Below are 17,337 nucleotides of genomic sequence, written 5' to 3' on the forward strand. Positions count from 1 at the left end.
GTATGCTAAGCTAGCTTAGCATTTTGAGTAGCATTTAGCACGCAACATTTTCACAAGAACCAGATAACCAAATAAATAAAATCATTTACCTTTGAAGAGCTTCGGATGTTTTCAATGAGGAGACTCTCAGTTACATAGCAAATGTGCAGTTTTTCCTGAAAGCGTCTGTGTGTAGGAGAAATCGCTCCGATATGTACATCACATTTGGCTACCGAAACGAACCGAAAATTCAGTCACCTACAACGTCAAACTTTTTCCGAATTAACTCCATAATATCGACCGAAACATGGCAAACGTTGTTTGGAATCAATCCACAAGGTGTTTTTTCACATATCTCTTCATTGACATATCGTTCGTGGAAGCCTGCATTCTTCTCTGAATTCTGTGACATAAAATATTCTAACTTGGCCTTCCTGAGAAGAAAAGAACACTTGTTTCGTAACTGCCTAAAAATAAGCCAATCAGCATCAGAACATGATTTCCTTGCTTCAGCCCAGGCTAGATTACGGTCGTGAATAATACAAGACAGTTTAGAAGAAAACCATGGATTATCCCGCCCTTTAACCCTGAACCTGCGGAATGGGGCATGTTTGTTTACTATTTGGAAAAAAACATCATGAAAGAATTTCCAGGCAGTTTCCACATCAGGAATAAGCTCAATCTTGCTCCAGTCAAAATAAAACAAATCATGAAAGAAAGCCTGCTCATTAAAACACTTCAAATTTCTCTTACGAATAAAACGTGGGTTTGTCTTTGGAACCTTAGTATTTCTAACAGCAACAACAGCACAATGGTCACTTAAATCATGGCAAAAAACACCAACCGCAGATTATTTATGTGGAACATTTGTCAATATCAAATCACTCAGCGTAGATTTATCTGGGCATTTAAGATTTGGGCAAGTGGGTGAGATAATCAACTGGGTAAGATTCATAGAATTACAAAACATTTTTAAATCATCAGACACCGGCTTTAACCAACACCAGTTGAGATCACCAATCAAGATCATTTCACTGTAAAGAAGCTTAGACATAAGGTGCGTCAAAGAAGAAAATGCATCACCGAGAGCAGAGGGGGGTCTATAACAGCCAATCACAGTTATAGAGAGCAGAGGGGGGTCTATAACAGACAATCACAGTCATAGAGAGCAGAGGGGGGGTCTATAACAGCCAATCACAGTTATAGAGAGCAGAGGGGGGTCTATAACAGCCAATCACAGTTATAGAGAGCAGGGGGGTCTATAACAGCCAATCACAGTCATAGAGAGCAGAGGGGGTCTATAACAGCCAATCACAGTTATAGAGAGCAGAGGGGGTCTATAACAGCCAATCACAGTCATAGAGAGCAGAGGGGGCCAATCACAGTCTCTATAACAGCCAATCACAGTTATAGAGAGCAGAGGGGGTCTATAACAGCCAATCACAGTTATAGAGAGCAGAGGGGGGTCTATAACAGCCAATCACAGTTATAGAGAGCAGAGGGGGGTCTATAACAGCCAATCACAGTCATAGAGAGCAGAGGGGGGTCTATAACAGCCAATCACAGTCATAGAGAGCAGAGGGGGGTCTATAACAGCCAATCACAGTTATAGAGAGAGCCTTTGAAACCTCAATATTCAAAGCAAGAAATTCCAACTGTTTACAAATAGTTTCAGACTTTGCCACACTTACAGGGAATTTAGTTTGTACATAGTGTATACAGCCCCACTCTCACCTTTCTTAACTCGATCAGTGTGATAAACATTATAACCATTTATACAAATATCCTCCTCAAAAACAGACTTGCTGAGCCAGGTTTCAGAAAACACAATTACATCAGCATCAGTTGATTAAGCCCAAATCCTAACCCCATCAATTTTTGACAACAGGCTGCATACATTTAAATGAAACATACCTAAACTAGATCTACATTTAAAATCAGAGGGGGTTTGGAGAAAATATCAGGGCCAGGGTTAGGTTGCACGTTACCTGATATCAACAAAATAAGAATAACTAGGCACCTCTGTTTAATAACCTTGCATGGCTTCTCTTCTTTAAGAGACCTACTGCAAGCGAATTCTAGAAATGTATTTATTTATTTATTTTACCTTTATTTAACTAGGCAAGTCAGTTAAGAACAAATTCTTATTTTCAATGACGGCCTATGAACAGTGGGTTAACTGCCTGTTCAGGGGCAGAACGACAGATTTATACCTTTTCAGCTCGGGGATTTGAACTTGCAACCTTTCGGTTACTAGTCCAACACTCTAACCACTAGGCTACCCTGCCGCCCTAAATGAAATTCCAGACAACCATTAGACTTTGGTAGTGACACAAGTTCGTACTGTTCACATCATGCCACAAATGCATCGGCACATGGACGAGTGGACCGAGTGAAAAAGAGAGAGTTCCCACAGACAAAATGTCTAATGGACGGTAGAGCACATTGTCAGATGTACTCACCCAGCGACAATGTTCGTTTTCTCCAGAGTTCAGTAAAGTCAGTGCACAAAGCAATACCACAAAAATTGTCATTTTCTCTGACAAATGTAAAAAATAGAGGCCAACGAAGGTAAGGGGAGAGAGGGACAGAGTGTACGTATGAGTCTGGATGTGAGTATTTGCGTGTGTGAGTAGATTGGGTGTTGAGGTCGATTGAGAGAACGGGTTGGGGATTGTTGAGCTGCCACTGACAGCCAGAGCAAAAAGGAGCAGCTTGGACGAGACACGCGGATGAAGAAGGAACTCAGGCCGGCCAGACATAGGGTTACTTTGGTCAACTTCAAGTCATGAAGTGTCGAGTTGAGGAGGACCCGTGATCTTTACACCAGCAAAAACAAAATAGTTTGCACAACACAACAAGGAAGTTACTCAACCATAAATAAATAGGTTATTAGTAGGTTAAAATGTACTAGTCACAGACAAACGACTTGACATGCTGCCATCTTGAATTTGTTGAACGTGATATGCTGCCCTTTCAGAGAGTAGTGCTTTAGGAATTCACAGCAGCCTCATTGTGATGGGCGTAAGCTCTGTCTGGTTTCTATGGACGGTGGCACATTTTTCACAAGCCCCATGGACAGACGGCCTGGTAAAAGTTAACCACCGCCAGTCAAAACAAAGACTGCTGCCCTTATATGAACCAACCACACCCCATTCCCTATGCTTTCACTAAATACAAAAAACCCAGATTCTGATGGATTAGCCTTGAGAGAGAGAGAGAGACTTGCTTTATCAATGTTAACATGTGTTTCCCATGTCAATAAAGCCCCTTGAATTGAATTGAGAGAAAACACACAGAATCTGCAGCAATTCTGCAATTGCTTTCACATGTTGTGAACAACACATACGTAGTTAATGCAATTCACCAGCATAAACCATATGACATTCCTATTTCCCATGCAGCAAATTAGCAATGAACGTTACATGTGGCAGGTGCAGGGGTAGGAGGTGGGGTATGGACATAGAACAGCGGGAGGGAGGGTGGGTATGGACACAGAACAGCAGAGAGGGTGGGCGGGTTTACCTGAGGATACAGAGTGGGGATATTCTGTCTGTAGGGTAGTTCCTCCCCTTCCCCCCCTTCTCCCACATAGTGATGCAAGGGAGCTGTATGGAAACTGACATACCCTGAAAACCCCACTTCCTGTCATGTCAAACTGACGGGAGAGAGAGAGGCTCCCCTTCTCTTCCCTGACTCAGTCACTCACTTTTTGTTTCAATGAAGAGATAAAAGCCTATTTACTTGCCAAAGCTACAGTTAATGCAAATGATGCTGCTGCTATCAATGTATTATTTATAGGGTGAGCAGAGCCGCAGACATTTCCACAGAACTGGGAGCTAAGCTTACAGGAGATTAGACATGCTATCTCATTCATTTACCAGGGGGTAATTGCTAAACTGCGGGGGAATTAAGATGTGTGAGGCTCCCATTGGTGGTTCATGGTGGATTGGCTGGTGGTGCTGGTGCTGGTAGCAGCCATAGACGAAGGAGCCAGCCACCCCATAAGACGTAGATAAACAAGTGTTCAGTTGTGAAATTGGTATTACTACAAATACTCTATAGGCACTCACCAACAGCTGTCAAACAGACTGACAAATGATTTCTAACTGATGGCAACTTGGAAATCTGCCATTTAACAACATAAAGACTGTGATACAAGTTGCAATGCGATCACTAGGATATTAGGGACAGCAGTAGTGTATTTTCATGCATGAAATTAATTTGAATATGATGTTCAAACCTACATAAACGTGTGATATACAGTGCATTGGGAAAGTATTCAGACCCTTTGAATTTTACAGCATTATTCTAAAATAGATTAAAAAAAATAACAATCCTAATCAATCTACACACGATACCCCATAATAACAATTTTATAATACATTTTTTTGCACATGTATTATAAGAAAAAACAGGAATACCTTATTTACATAAGCATTCAGACCCTTTGCTCAGGACCTCAGACTCGAAATTGAGCTCAGGTGCATCCTGTTTCCATTGATCATCCTTGAGATGTTTCTACAACTTGATTGGAGTCCACCTGGGGTAAATTCAATTGATTGGACATGATTTGGAAAGGTACACACCTGTCTATATAAGGTCCCACAGTTGACAGTGCATGTCAGAGCAAAAACCAAGCCATGAGGTCGAAGGAATTTCCTGTAGAACTCCGAGAGAGGATTGTGTCGAGACACAGATCTGGGGAAGTGTACTAAAACATTCTGCAGCATTGAAGGTCCCCAAGAACACAGAGGCCTCCCTCATTCTTAAATGGAAGAAGTTTGGAACCACCAAGACTCTTCCTAGAGCTTGCCTACAGGCCAAACTGAGAAATCATGGGAGAAGGGCCTTGGTCAGGGAGGTGACCAAGAACCAGATGGTCACTCTGACAGAGCTCCAGAGTTCCACTGTGGAGATGGGAGAACCTTCCAGAAGGACAACCATCTCTGCAGCACTCCCCCAATCAGTCCTTTATGGTAGAGTGGCCAGACGGATGCCACTCCTCAGTAATAGACACATGACAGCCTGCATGGAGCTTGCCAAAATACACCTAAAAGACTTTCAGACAATGAGAAACAAGATTCTCTGGTCTGATGAAACCAAGATTGAACTTTTTGGCCTGAATGCTAAGCGTCACATCTGGACGAAACCTGGCACCTGCCCTACTGGGGAAGCTCGGTGGTGGCATCATAATGCTGTGGGGTTGTTTTTCAGCGGCAAGGACTGGGAGACTAGACAGGATCGAGGGAAAGATGAACGTAGCAAAGTACAGAGAGATCCTTGAAGAAAACCTACTCCAGAGCGCTCAGGACCTCAGACTGAGTTGAAGGTTCACCTTCCAACAGGTACAATGACCCTAAGCACACAGCCAAGACAACACAGGAGTGGCTTCGGAACAAGTCTCTGAATGTTCTTGTGGTCCAGCCAGAGCCAGGACTTGAACCCGATTGAAAATCTCTGGAGAGACCTGAAAGTAGCTGTGCAGCGACGTTCCCCATCCAACCTGACAGGATTTAAGAGGATCTGCAGAGAAGAATGGGAGAAACTCCCCAAATACAGGTGTGCCAAGCGTGTAACGTCATACCCAGGAAGACTCTTGGCTTTAATCACTACCAAAGGTGCTTCAACAAAGTACTGAGTAAACATTTACATTTACATTTAAGTCATTTAGCAGACGCTCTTATCCAGAGCGACTTACAAATTGGTGAATTCACCTTCTGACATCCAGTGGAACAGCCACTTTACAATAGTGCATCTAAATCATTAAGGGGGGGGGGTGAGAAGGATTACTTATCCTATCCTAGGTATTCCTTGAAGAGGTGGGGTTTCAGGTGTCTCCGGAAGGTGGTGATTGACTCCGCTGATATTTCAAAAACATTGTTTTGCTTTGTTATTATGGAGTATTGCGTGTAGATTGCTGAGAAAACATATCTAATCCATTCTAGAATATGGCTGTAACGTAAAACAAAATGTGAACCAAGTCAAGTGGTCTGAATACTTTCCGAATGCACTGTTTGCGATTTATGATCTATATTCTAAAAGCAGGTACTTCTCTGCATCACATTGTTGTACTGTATGTAAAATGTGATATACGTTGTGCACAGGCTGAGGGTGTCATTAACAGGTTTAAGGAGTTGAAAAGACGCAACATTCTCTTACTCCTATAAAAGCAGTGTTATCATTTGCGTTGTGAAAAACTAACAGTGCAAATATATACCTACTGAGCTGTGTTCCTTGTCAGTTTCTTTCCTACTCATCCTCATCTAGTAGTCTGTTATTCTCCTCTTCCCTTTAACCGAAGGCTGTTTCTTCTTCTTCAGTAAGGAACCCAACATGTGTTATTCACAACTCCTCACGTACACTTCATGTGGTGGGGAAAATAAACAGAAAAAAGTCTTACCTTGTCATCAACGTCACTCTCGCTGTCACACTACAAGGGAAGAGAAAGGAAAACATAAGGAATTATTCATTTTATCCCCCCTTCCCCAACCACCCCCACCAACAAACTCATAATCAGTGCATATGTTATTTTTACGTGACTTCTTGTTCAGTGACAGCTTTCAACACAAACAAGGGAAGATGAAGGGAGAAAAGTGTGGCATTTGAGAGTTTTCAAGGTTTAAAAGCAGTACACAATATAATACAATAACACTACTCTGGAGTTTTCTGTGCAAATACAATGGTTTACAAAAGGTTGAAAAAACTCCCCGGAAGAATAATAAGCAGTGTTATAGAGTAAAGGTTTTTCATTCAACAGAAACTTGTCCATTATTATTTTGATTAGGATATGCATTTATCATTTGTGCTTTCCACACATCATTAGATCATAATATCCTATAAACTACATTTTTCATTAGTATGCTAACATTAATGCATTTCAAGTCTGATTCTGAAAAGGACTACAAGTTTTAAAATGCAAATGTGCAATTATGGTATAGTATACTGCATATGGATTATACATATGTAGCATAAATGTAGTATACTGTATATAGATAATACTGAGGTAGCCTACAGGTATGGATCTTAATTAGATCAGTATTGTCACAGCAATATAATCCTGCAGCAACAGGATTTGAACATTTAGTCCATAATGTTGTTTGATCAGTGGTTAAGCTGGCCAAAATTAGGCTACATGAAAAGTGCAATATTGTTAATATGTGTTAGAACGGGTTTTCAGGGAATTTATGTCAATTATGAAGCTCATCTGCATTTCCTAATGTGCAGGAAAATTGTCATCACCAAAAGTGATAAAACTACGATCCTAATTCTGTAGAATGCCACAACCTCTTTAGCCACCTGTGTCCTGCATGACTAGCATTCCTTTACAAGGCACAGAAGCTCTTCTCTCATTTCTTCTCTACTTCCGTTTCTCACGTTCATTAGGTGTTTAAAGTGAATAAATGTTCGTCCAGGCCGCCCCTCTCACACTACAATGGGAAGTGAAGTTGTGGAAATAGGAGTGGACCGGTTGGTGAGACCTCCTGGACCTCACAGTGGGGGAGCCAGGGAGAAAAGAAAAAAGCTATTCACGCAAAGAGCCATAGAGAAGAGAAGGCCCCCTGAAAAACACTGCTTGCCTGGCTTCAATCTGTCAATTAAGTTTCTGTGGCAACATATTTAAGTGCCCCTCTTTATTTGGTTTAACTGCTTTTCAGAGCTCCGGCACAAAGGGAGACGTTGGGTCAAAGGAGACACAGCGGTCCATTGTGTTGTAGCATGGTGGGTCTAAATGTAGAATTAAGTAACGCGGAGCAATCAGCACTACAGTCCAGACCTGGATTCAAATACTATTCAAAATCTATCAAAAACGTTTAGCGTTTGCTTTAGCCTGCCTGGAGTGCTAGATTGGTGCGTTTGCGCTTTTGTGACGGCTCTATTGGTTCTATTGCCCCTGGCAAACTCAATCAAGCCCAGCTTAATTTTTAAATAGTATTTGAACCCAGGTATGCTACCGCCCAGAGGCCAAGATCTCTCCAGAGAGCTACACTCCTGCCCTTAAATCATCTCATTCAGAAGACTTCTCCTGACTGGGGACAGAGGTAAGTCAAGAGATTATGTGGCTCAACATGACATGAGTGACTGTATGTGTGTGTGTGTGTGTGGTTGTTATATCTGTCTATATAACATCTTAAGGCCATGGTGAAGTCCTAAACTCCCATATTGAACCATTCTCACAGGAGAAGGGGAGCTGAGACATTTAAACTGGCGGTCAGGTCGATAGAAAAGAGGGGACATAATTATTAATGCATTGATTTCCTTTCTAGAACTAATCAAAGTCGTTGATGCTATTCAGAGGCAGTGAGTGAAAGAGAGAGAGAAAGGGAAACAGAAAGAGCGATTCAGATAGGGAAACAGAAACAGAGAAAGAAACAAACAAAGAGATTCAGAGAGAGAAAGAGAAATTCAGAGAGAGAAAGAGATTCAGAGAGAGAAAGAGGGATTCAGAGAGAGAAAGAGAGATTCAGAGAGAGAAATATAGATTCAGAGAGAGAAAGAGATTTAGAGAGAGAGAGAAAGAGAGATTCAGAGAGAGAAAGAGAGAGTGATTCTGAGAGAAACAGAAAGAGATTCAGAGAGAGAAAGAGAAGGAGAGATTTAGAGAGAGAAAGAGAGATTCTAAGAGAAACAGAAAGAGAAACAGAAAGAGTGATTCTGAGAAACAGAAAGAGGGAAAGAGAAACAGAAAGAGAGGGAAAGAGAAACAGAAACAGTGATTCTGAGAAACAGAAAGAGAGGGAAAGAGAAACAGAAAGAGAGGAAAAGAGAAACAGAAAGAGAGGAAAAGAGAAACAGAAAGAGAGGGAAAGAGAAACAGAAAGAGTGATTCTGAGAAACAGAAAGAGAGGGAAAGAGAAACAGAAAGAGAGGAAAAGAGAAACAGAAAGAGAGGGAAAGAGAAACAGAAACAGTGATTCTGAGAAACAGAAACAGAAAGAGAGGGAAAGAGAAACAGAAAGAGAGGGAAAGATGGGATAATCAAAAGGCCTTGACATTAGAATGTCATTTTACAACACAAAAGCCTATGTGAATTTTCCATTGTGTACAATCAATTATGTGTGTATGTGTGTGTGTGCACGTGTCTATGTATGTACGCGTGCATGTGCATGCGTGTGAGAGTGAGTTCAGGATTAGAGAAAAACATTCTCAGGGGAATGTTTACAAACCATAATTCCAGGGCTTTACTTGTCAAAATACATTCATTAAAGGTACAGGGCATTACAGAAGTACAAGTGGCTTAGGCCCCCCGTCAATCACTTTCCCATTCAGCACCGGGGGTTCTCAGCAAATTGATTGTCACATATTTCTACCTAGATGAGCCTGTTACTGGCTCAACACAACCTGTAATAAAGCAACATTTGTCTTTCTCTTACCACTCAGTCATTTTTAAAACAAAATAAAAAACACCAGCCTTTCTCCTTCCTTGATTTTCCTGTCGACAATGAGCCTGGAAGTAATAAGATCCTGGTTTGAGATCATACCCAGGGACCTGGGAGAAATGTGTTCTTAGTGTGCACCACAACAGCCGGGCGCCTCACACAGTAATGCTAGTTCCCACTGTTATTGTTGGAGCCGAGCTAAAAACCTGCATGGGCATTGGAGATGAACAGAATAGGAGGATTCTGGCTGCAGCTGAAATGCCCGAGCGCAGACCTGCAGGATGGTCTCACTGAGGATGAGAATGCGAGTAGAGGATGAGGAGGCCACAGAGGACTAGATAGTAGGAGAAGGATAAGGAGGAAAATAATAGCAAAATAGCAAAGCAGAGCTCTCATCCCCCCACAGCCAACCCGTTAAGAAACATCTCCTGCAGCAGACTGTAAAGGATGGAGTTACCCTTATGGATAAAAACACATGTGAACACGTGAATGGTTCCAAAAACACGTGATCTAATGTGAAGTTCATGTGACAATGTTTAAAGCAACATGTGATAACATGAAAATGCACATGAAAACATGCGAACTGTTCAAAAAACACTTGTTTTCACATGATTTCGCATGTGAGAGTTCATGTGAAATCATGTGATTTTTCTGGAAAGGTGTTCTCACTTGGGTAGGAGAGGCAAGTGAAAAGTGAGAACAAAACACTAAAAACATAGAGGAGATGGAGGGGGTCTGTCAGGGAGGTGTTTGGCTAGCATGGCTCCAGGCTATTATTACATAGTATTATAGGCCTTTGCTGAGTCTACACTGAGTGTACAAAACATTAAGAACACCTGCTCTTTCCATGACATAGTCATGGTGAATCGAGGTGAATCCAGGCGAAAGCTGTGAACCCTTATTGATGTCACCTGATAAATCCAATTCAATCAGCGTAGATGGAGGGGAGGAGATGGGTTAAAGAAGGATTGTTAAGCCTTGAGACACATGGTTTGTGTATTATGGTTCGTGTATGTGTACCATTCCGAGGGTGAAGTGCCTTTAAATGGGGTATGGTAGTATGTGCCAGACGCACCGGTATGTGCCAAGAACTGCAACACTATTGGGTTTTTCACGCTCAACAGTTTCCAGTGTGTATCAAGAATGATCCACCACCCAAAGCACATCTAGCCAACTTGACACAACTGTGGGACAAGAGACACCTGTCTGATTCACGCCTGTCTGAGTGGACTAATCCATTGTGAAGGCCGCGGAGATGGCACACAAGCATCACCAGTAGTACATTTACCAATAATTACCATCATTTGTCATCTACAATGTTTGTTTGGTTATGGTAATTTCTGTTAATGCATTCAATATATTGTTATAACAGTCTTACCGTTGTCATTGTAGGAGTCTAAACAAAAATCTAGTGTACACAAAAAAGCATTGGTTTATTTCATTCCATTTATGAGTTGTCAATTTATTCGTTGTCTTTTGTTTGGAGCGCTCCTGTCAATGTTGAGTAAGGACACACACCTGATTATGCATGTAACTAGACTACCTGGCCGATGCACAAATGTAGGATTAAAAAATGTGCCCATTTGGGGATCTGATACTATTTCTGAATGTCTTAACTCACTGTGGAGCTTCTCAAAGCAAGTAAACTAAGTCTGTGTTTACATCCATAGAGAATGACAATAGTTCCTCAACGTAGCCTATTTGAAACATCTTTCCAGCTCTCTGCCTTTTGATAACTACTCAGCATGAAATCGGAAAAAATGTCATGCTCTGATCCTGTGGAAATGGCATAAAAAAGGCCGTCCTGATTACTTCTTATGCCTTGTGCAAATACCCTGCAGCTGTGTCTGTCCGTCAGTCACTGGCCCAGGAAACTCAAGTTAATAGTTGATACAATGTTTCAAGTTCCTTGTATGTGTAGCCAATGTGATTCATAGGACATTTATTTTTATCAGGATATTTTCTACCTGTGGACTGCAATGTTATTATTTGTTGGCTGTGTAGGCTATTTTTACATATTGGCAATAGAAGTTACTTTTAGATTTGTATCATTTTCATTTAGATAGAATGTTGATTAACCACATGAAATTGATTTTGAGATATGAAGAATTTTTTATAAATTAAATAAAACTGTTCCATGAAAATGTGCATATGTAAATCGTAACTGGCACGCAGATCAGTAGAAATGGTAGGATAACTTGGCACTCCAAATGGAAAAGGTTGCCGACCACTGGTGTGGCCTATAACCGGCAACTTCTGGAGCATAATGTCGAAATCTGCAAAGGCCAGCAGCAGCGGGCAGCGGGAGGGGGTGGTTCGGGTCGGGAACAGCTCTTTTTAACTGGTTAGGCTATATTGATCTCTGTCTCCCTCCTTAGTAATTTGTGTGTCATACTTTTTAATTGCAGTACTTAAAGAATCATGCAAAGTACTGTAGCCTATATATAGTTGATTTTATTCAAACATAGGGTGTGTCTATATATGGAAAAATGCACATTTTAAAGAACAGACGACTCTCGGCCGACCAAGATTTTTTGTTGTTGTCGGGGACAGCTCGAATTGGGCCAATGCCATCCTGAACAATATGGTTGTAAAGTGGCTGGGTAGAGCAGCACTCGCCCTTCCCTCACTGTTGAACTGAGAGAACATCCTCTGTACTGTAGTAGCCAGCTAGGGCCAAGCGAGAAGAGGAAACACATTAGCCAAATGGTGAAAATGCAAAACCACAAACACACAAACAGCATGACGGCAGGCTGGACCAGTCAGAGGGGACATTGTTAAAAGCCGAGAGATATGTTGCTCACAAAGTTCCCTGACAGGAGCAAGGCCCCAGTAGGTTTGCCCTCTCATGGATATTCAAAACCAACCCCCATCCAACAAAAAAAGGAGAGAAGAGAGAGAATACCTGGCTACCGGTTCGGAGGCAGGCAGAGTGAGCAGCAACATCTGCACCTGGCAACTGCATGTAACCAGGGACTAGCTTTACGGGATGGTTCAGTCTCTCTGCCCCCCTACCCCTTCCTCACCCCCAGCTTCCCCATCCTTCTCCTCTCCCCCAGCCTCCCCATCCCTCTCCTCTCCTCCACACCAAAAAACGCATGGTTTTGACATTTACGCAGCTCTCAACACGTTGGGAGCGGGAGATTTATTCAGACAGAGAAACAGCAGTCCAGACTGGGTCTTAGTGCTAGGCTAGCCCCATGACAACCCCATATCTCAGACCTGGAATGAAGCAGCAGGGAGACAGGAGACAGGGGTGGAACCAACCGGATGATTATTCCTGACATTTTTCTGGCAGATTTCGTAATAGACGTGTGTGGGGGGAAGACAATAAGAGTTGCGCATCCCGGAGCACATTAAAAACGACTGCCCAAATTAATCACACAGTTCCACCTGTCACATTCTGAAGAGCCTTGCAATGAATTTGCCTTGAAACGAGAGGGAGAAACTTGCCCGGCAACATAAATACTGGCACAGCATCAATGTCTGCTGGGGGCTGTCTGCCTGAATACTGATTGGGGCCACCCTGGCTGTGTGATATCCACAAGGAAGCAAAACAAGAATGGAGGCTTGTAGTGCATACATTTCACTGTCAGCATTCTCTCCAAAAATGTAACTGTGAGGTTATACTGAAACTATCAATATTTGTGCCTCAGCCAAACAAAAATAGTCTCAGAAATACTTAACCACCCACAGATTATGATAAGACCTCATATTCACGGTTGAAAAGCCAAAAGGGTGAGACAGTTGGGCATCTTCATGTTGTCAGAGAGAATGGTCTAAATCCAGGGCCAGTTCTCCTCAGACAGTGTCTTAAATGGCCATTTTGGTTTATTATTGGAGGGCGTAGTGAAATGCACAGACTCCATACTGTTTGAGATCTCAGAGGCACTCTGTGTTGGCCAAATGGCTCATCCAGATACATTGGGATCCAATGGTAGCTTTACGCATGAAACAGCCACAATTTCCTCCACCTCAATTTCCCTCCTGCGGCTCCGGAGATGAGGTGTGTGATATATTTGTGCGTCCCAAATGTCACTATATTCCCTTAATAGTGCATTACTTTTAACCCTGGTCAAAAGTATTGCACTATAAAGGGATTTGGGTGCCATTTAGGATGCAGATATTGTTCCTGCTGGGGTACCCTGCCTCTGCCACCGCTCCTAGTGCCCCAGGACACCAACCAACAGGCATGTTGTTAGCAGCAGCCCGGGAGGTCTCCATGGTATCACAGAGCACCACAGAGCATGTTAAGCACTTCTTCCTACAGGATTCAGACATCCATAATTCATGGAGGTGATGCTTCTTGCATGCCCCTCTCAGTCTCAACATGATGATGAGTCATCGTAGAGGCTGGGGGGTCGAGAGGACGCTGAGATTATTCTGATTGCATAACAAACAAGGGGAAAATGCAACAAATAAACCTCTCTTCTGGGCGCGCTACGGAAGAGCGCACAATGCCTTGAGTTGCTGTAAACCAAAGCTGGAGCAAACAAAACATTTTCATTTTTGAATAGAAAGGAAGAGAGAGGCCAGTGGTATGTTTTCCCACTGTAAATAGTCTACTGGCACCACAGGGTTCATGGTCTCTAACACTGGGCTTCTACCCTTTACACAACTCGACTAACATTGTCACCACTGTTCAACCTTCTCAACCTTTGAGAAGAGAAAACAAAGATATATAAAGTAGTTCCTCTTGACCCTTCCTGGCACCTGCATGTGAGTGCACCACCGGGCACTCTGATTTGATCAAAGTCTCAGATCTATACAGCCATTTGACCCTTGACCTTGCCTGGGGGCTGCATGGGAAGTCAGGTGATTACCAGGGGTCAGACCAAGGGCTGGGGATTAGGGAGGTATTGATCCAGCTGAAGATGGAGGCTCGGAGAAAAAAGCTCTGCGGGCGGAAATGATATCGACCACGAAAAGAAAAGGCCCCGGTTCTGATGTAAAACTATATTTGAGCTGGGGACCTCTGATATGGCTGTACAAGCAGAGAGCTGAGCGGAGAGAGAGAGAGATAGGGCTCTTTTCATTAGACAGACACTGTGGTTCTTTGGGAGGATGTGAGGAGCTGACATACTATAGGGAGCTGGAGCACGGAGCCATGTAAATCATCCAGAGAACAATATAAAGATGAAGGATCTTAATTTGATCACTGTGTTGCAGGAGAACGTTCCTGCAATGCAGGACATTTAAAACTTGTTGTGTATTTGAGGTTTAAAAAGGCTTATGAAGTTCTTCATTTCCACCATTAAATTTCAGACTTGATTTCCCCTCATGAAAAATGTATTACCCCCTACAAAAATGCATCAATTATAATCCACATGTATAATCGACATACAGTGCATTCAAAAAGTATTCAGGCCCCTTGACTTTTTCCACATTTTGTTACTCATCAATCTATACACAATACCCAGGCACTGGCGGGGCCACTGCTCTGACATGCACTGTCAACTGTGGGACCTTATATAGGTGTGTGCCTCTCCAAATCCTGTCCAATCAAATAAATTGACCACATGTGGACTCCAATCAAGTTGTAGAAACATCTCAAGGATGATCAATAGAAACAGGATGCACCTGAAGTCTCACAGCAAAGGGTCTGAATACTTATGTAAATAAGGTATGTCTGTTTTTAAAATGTTTAATACAGTTGCAAACATTTCTAAAAACCTGTTTTTGCTTTGTCATTATAAGGTATTGATGAGGCAAAAATTGTATTTAATACATTTTAGAATAAGGCTATAAAGTAACAAAATGTGGAAAAAGTCAAGGGGTCTGAATACTTTCCAAATGCACTGCATATAATCCACTTTACATGTTGCGTTTATATATTTTTTTCAGTATAATAATTCACATTTCTTGTTGCTACAGGATTATTTTAATTTGCTGCTCACATTAAGATCCTACTTCTGTAGGCCCGACCTCCAATCCTGCCAGGCCAAGTGGCCAACCTAAGCCAAGCGCGGCTTTACAAAACCCAGACCACGTGTAAACAGCCTCCATCAGGGACCGCTAGCCCAGCGGACGAATCCAGAGAGTCCTCCTCTAAATTAAAGGACTGCCCTGTGCCTTCCAACTAGAAATCCCTCAGCCTTTGCTTTCAGTACTCGCTAGGGGAGGGGGGCTGAGGGGGTGTTGGCGGGCTCTCACAATAGTCTGGCTCTGGCAGGGAGAGGGGGGGAGCAGAATCTAATGGGACTGATAGGAGAGAGATGGGGGAACATTTATTCATGAGGAAAAAACAAGTGGCCAAAAAGCCAGCAGCAAAGGTACTGCGAATACACAATGGTATTATGCATACGCTACAGCCCTAGGAGAGAAGGAGAAAATGGAGGTTGAAGAGAGAATAGGAATAATACAGAGAGAGAGCGAGGAGAGATAGAGAAAAATACTGATTTACGGCGTCATTTTAGCAACTCATCTTTCATATGGCCCCCTTGGCTTCCTGTTTTCTCCCCTGTCTGTCTCCTCTCTTCTCTCGCCTCACAGTTTCCAGAGAACACCACAACCAGCAAGCACCTCCCTCATCAGAGACACCCACCCACACACGCAACCCACCCTCCTCTGTTTTGATATGGCTCCTGGCCCACTCCTGGCCCCTCCTCTGTTTTAATACAGCTCCTGTCCCCACCCTCATCTGTTTTGATACAGCTCCTGCCCCCCCACCCAAACCCTCCTCTGTTTTAATACAGCTCCTGCCCACACCCTCGTCTGTTTTGATACAGCTCCTGCCCCCCACACCACCCTCCTCTGTTTTGATACGGCTCCTGCCCCCCCACCCCACCCTCCTCTGTTTTGCTACGGCTCCTGCCCCCCCACCCCACCCCCCTCTGTTTTGATACGGTTCCTGGCCCCCCACCCTCTGTTTTGATACGGCTCCAGCCCCCCCACCCCACCCTCCTCTGTTTTGCTATGGCTCCTGCCCCCCCACCCCACCCTCCTCTGTTTTGATCCTGCCCCCCACCCCACCCTCCTCTGTTTTGATACGGCTTCTGCCCCCCCCCCCCCCACCCTCCTCTGTTTTGATACGGCTCCCACCCCCCACCCCACGCTCCTCTGTTTTGATACGGCTCCCGCCCCCCACCCCACCCTCCTCTGTTTTGATACGGCTCCCGCCCCCCACCCCACGCTCCTCTGTTTTGATACGGCTCCCGCCCCCCCACCCCACCCTCCTCTGTTTTGATACGGCTCCCGCCCCCCACCCCACCCTCCTCTGTTTTGATACGGCTCCTGCCCCCCCCCACCCTCCTCTGTTTTGATACGGCTCCTGCCACCCCACCCCACCCTCCTCTGTTTTGATACGGCTTCTGCCCCCCACCCCACCCTCCTCTGTTTTGATACGGCTTCTGCCCCCCACCCCACCCTCCTCTGTTTTGATACGGCTCCTGCCCCCCACCCCACCCTCCTCTGTTTTGATACGGCTCCTGCCACCCCACCCCACCCTCCTCTGTTTTGATACGGCTCCTGCCACCCCACCCCACCCTCCTCTGTTTTGATACGGCTTCTGCCCCCCCACCTCACTCTCCTCTGTTTTGATACGGCTTCTGCCCCCCACCTCACCGCAGAGCAGAGCTACAGCGGCAGACAGCATTGGAAATTTAAATCGGGTTTAGGAGAAATTAGCAGAGGAAGGAAGGAAATGGGATGTTGACTTGAACTGGCCCCGAGGGCAGCTGAGAGTCTCCCTGCTCTGCGCGGCGTGGCACGGGCTCCACTGGCTGCCTGACAGTTTGATGGAGCGAGTGGAGGCTTCCCTGAGGCCTGCGCCAAAGTCTCTCACACTGATGTAGCTCAGTGAGGAACAGATTGAGCCTCTGGGCATTGCTCTGTACAGTTTGTCTCTCCCTCTCTGTCCTTCCCTCCTCTCTCGCTCTCTCTTTCTCTCTCGACCCCTCCCTCACAAAAGAGAGAAAGGGGGAGAGAGATAAGGCTTCTCCTTCCCTGTAGCTCTTGTTCTCTCGGACAGCATTGTGAT

At 44.0% G+C, this 17,337-nt stretch overlaps 1 protein-coding gene across 1 annotated transcript in view; it reads right to left on the reverse strand.

The window, feature by feature from the left end:
• Positions 1-17,337, reverse strand: part of fbrsl1 (fibrosin-like 1) — a 502,878-nt gene that overhangs the window by 147,868 nt on the left and 337,673 nt on the right. The window contains 1 exon segment of the mRNA XM_064936970.1: positions 6,383-6,412. Within this exon segment, the coding sequence (XP_064793042.1) occupies positions 6,383-6,412 (30 nt within the window).

This window comes from Oncorhynchus masou, chromosome 25, assembly GCF_036934945.1.
Source record: "Oncorhynchus masou masou isolate Uvic2021 chromosome 25, UVic_Omas_1.1, whole genome shotgun sequence".
Classification (NCBI taxonomy): Eukaryota; Metazoa; Chordata; class Actinopteri; order Salmoniformes; family Salmonidae; genus Oncorhynchus; species Oncorhynchus masou.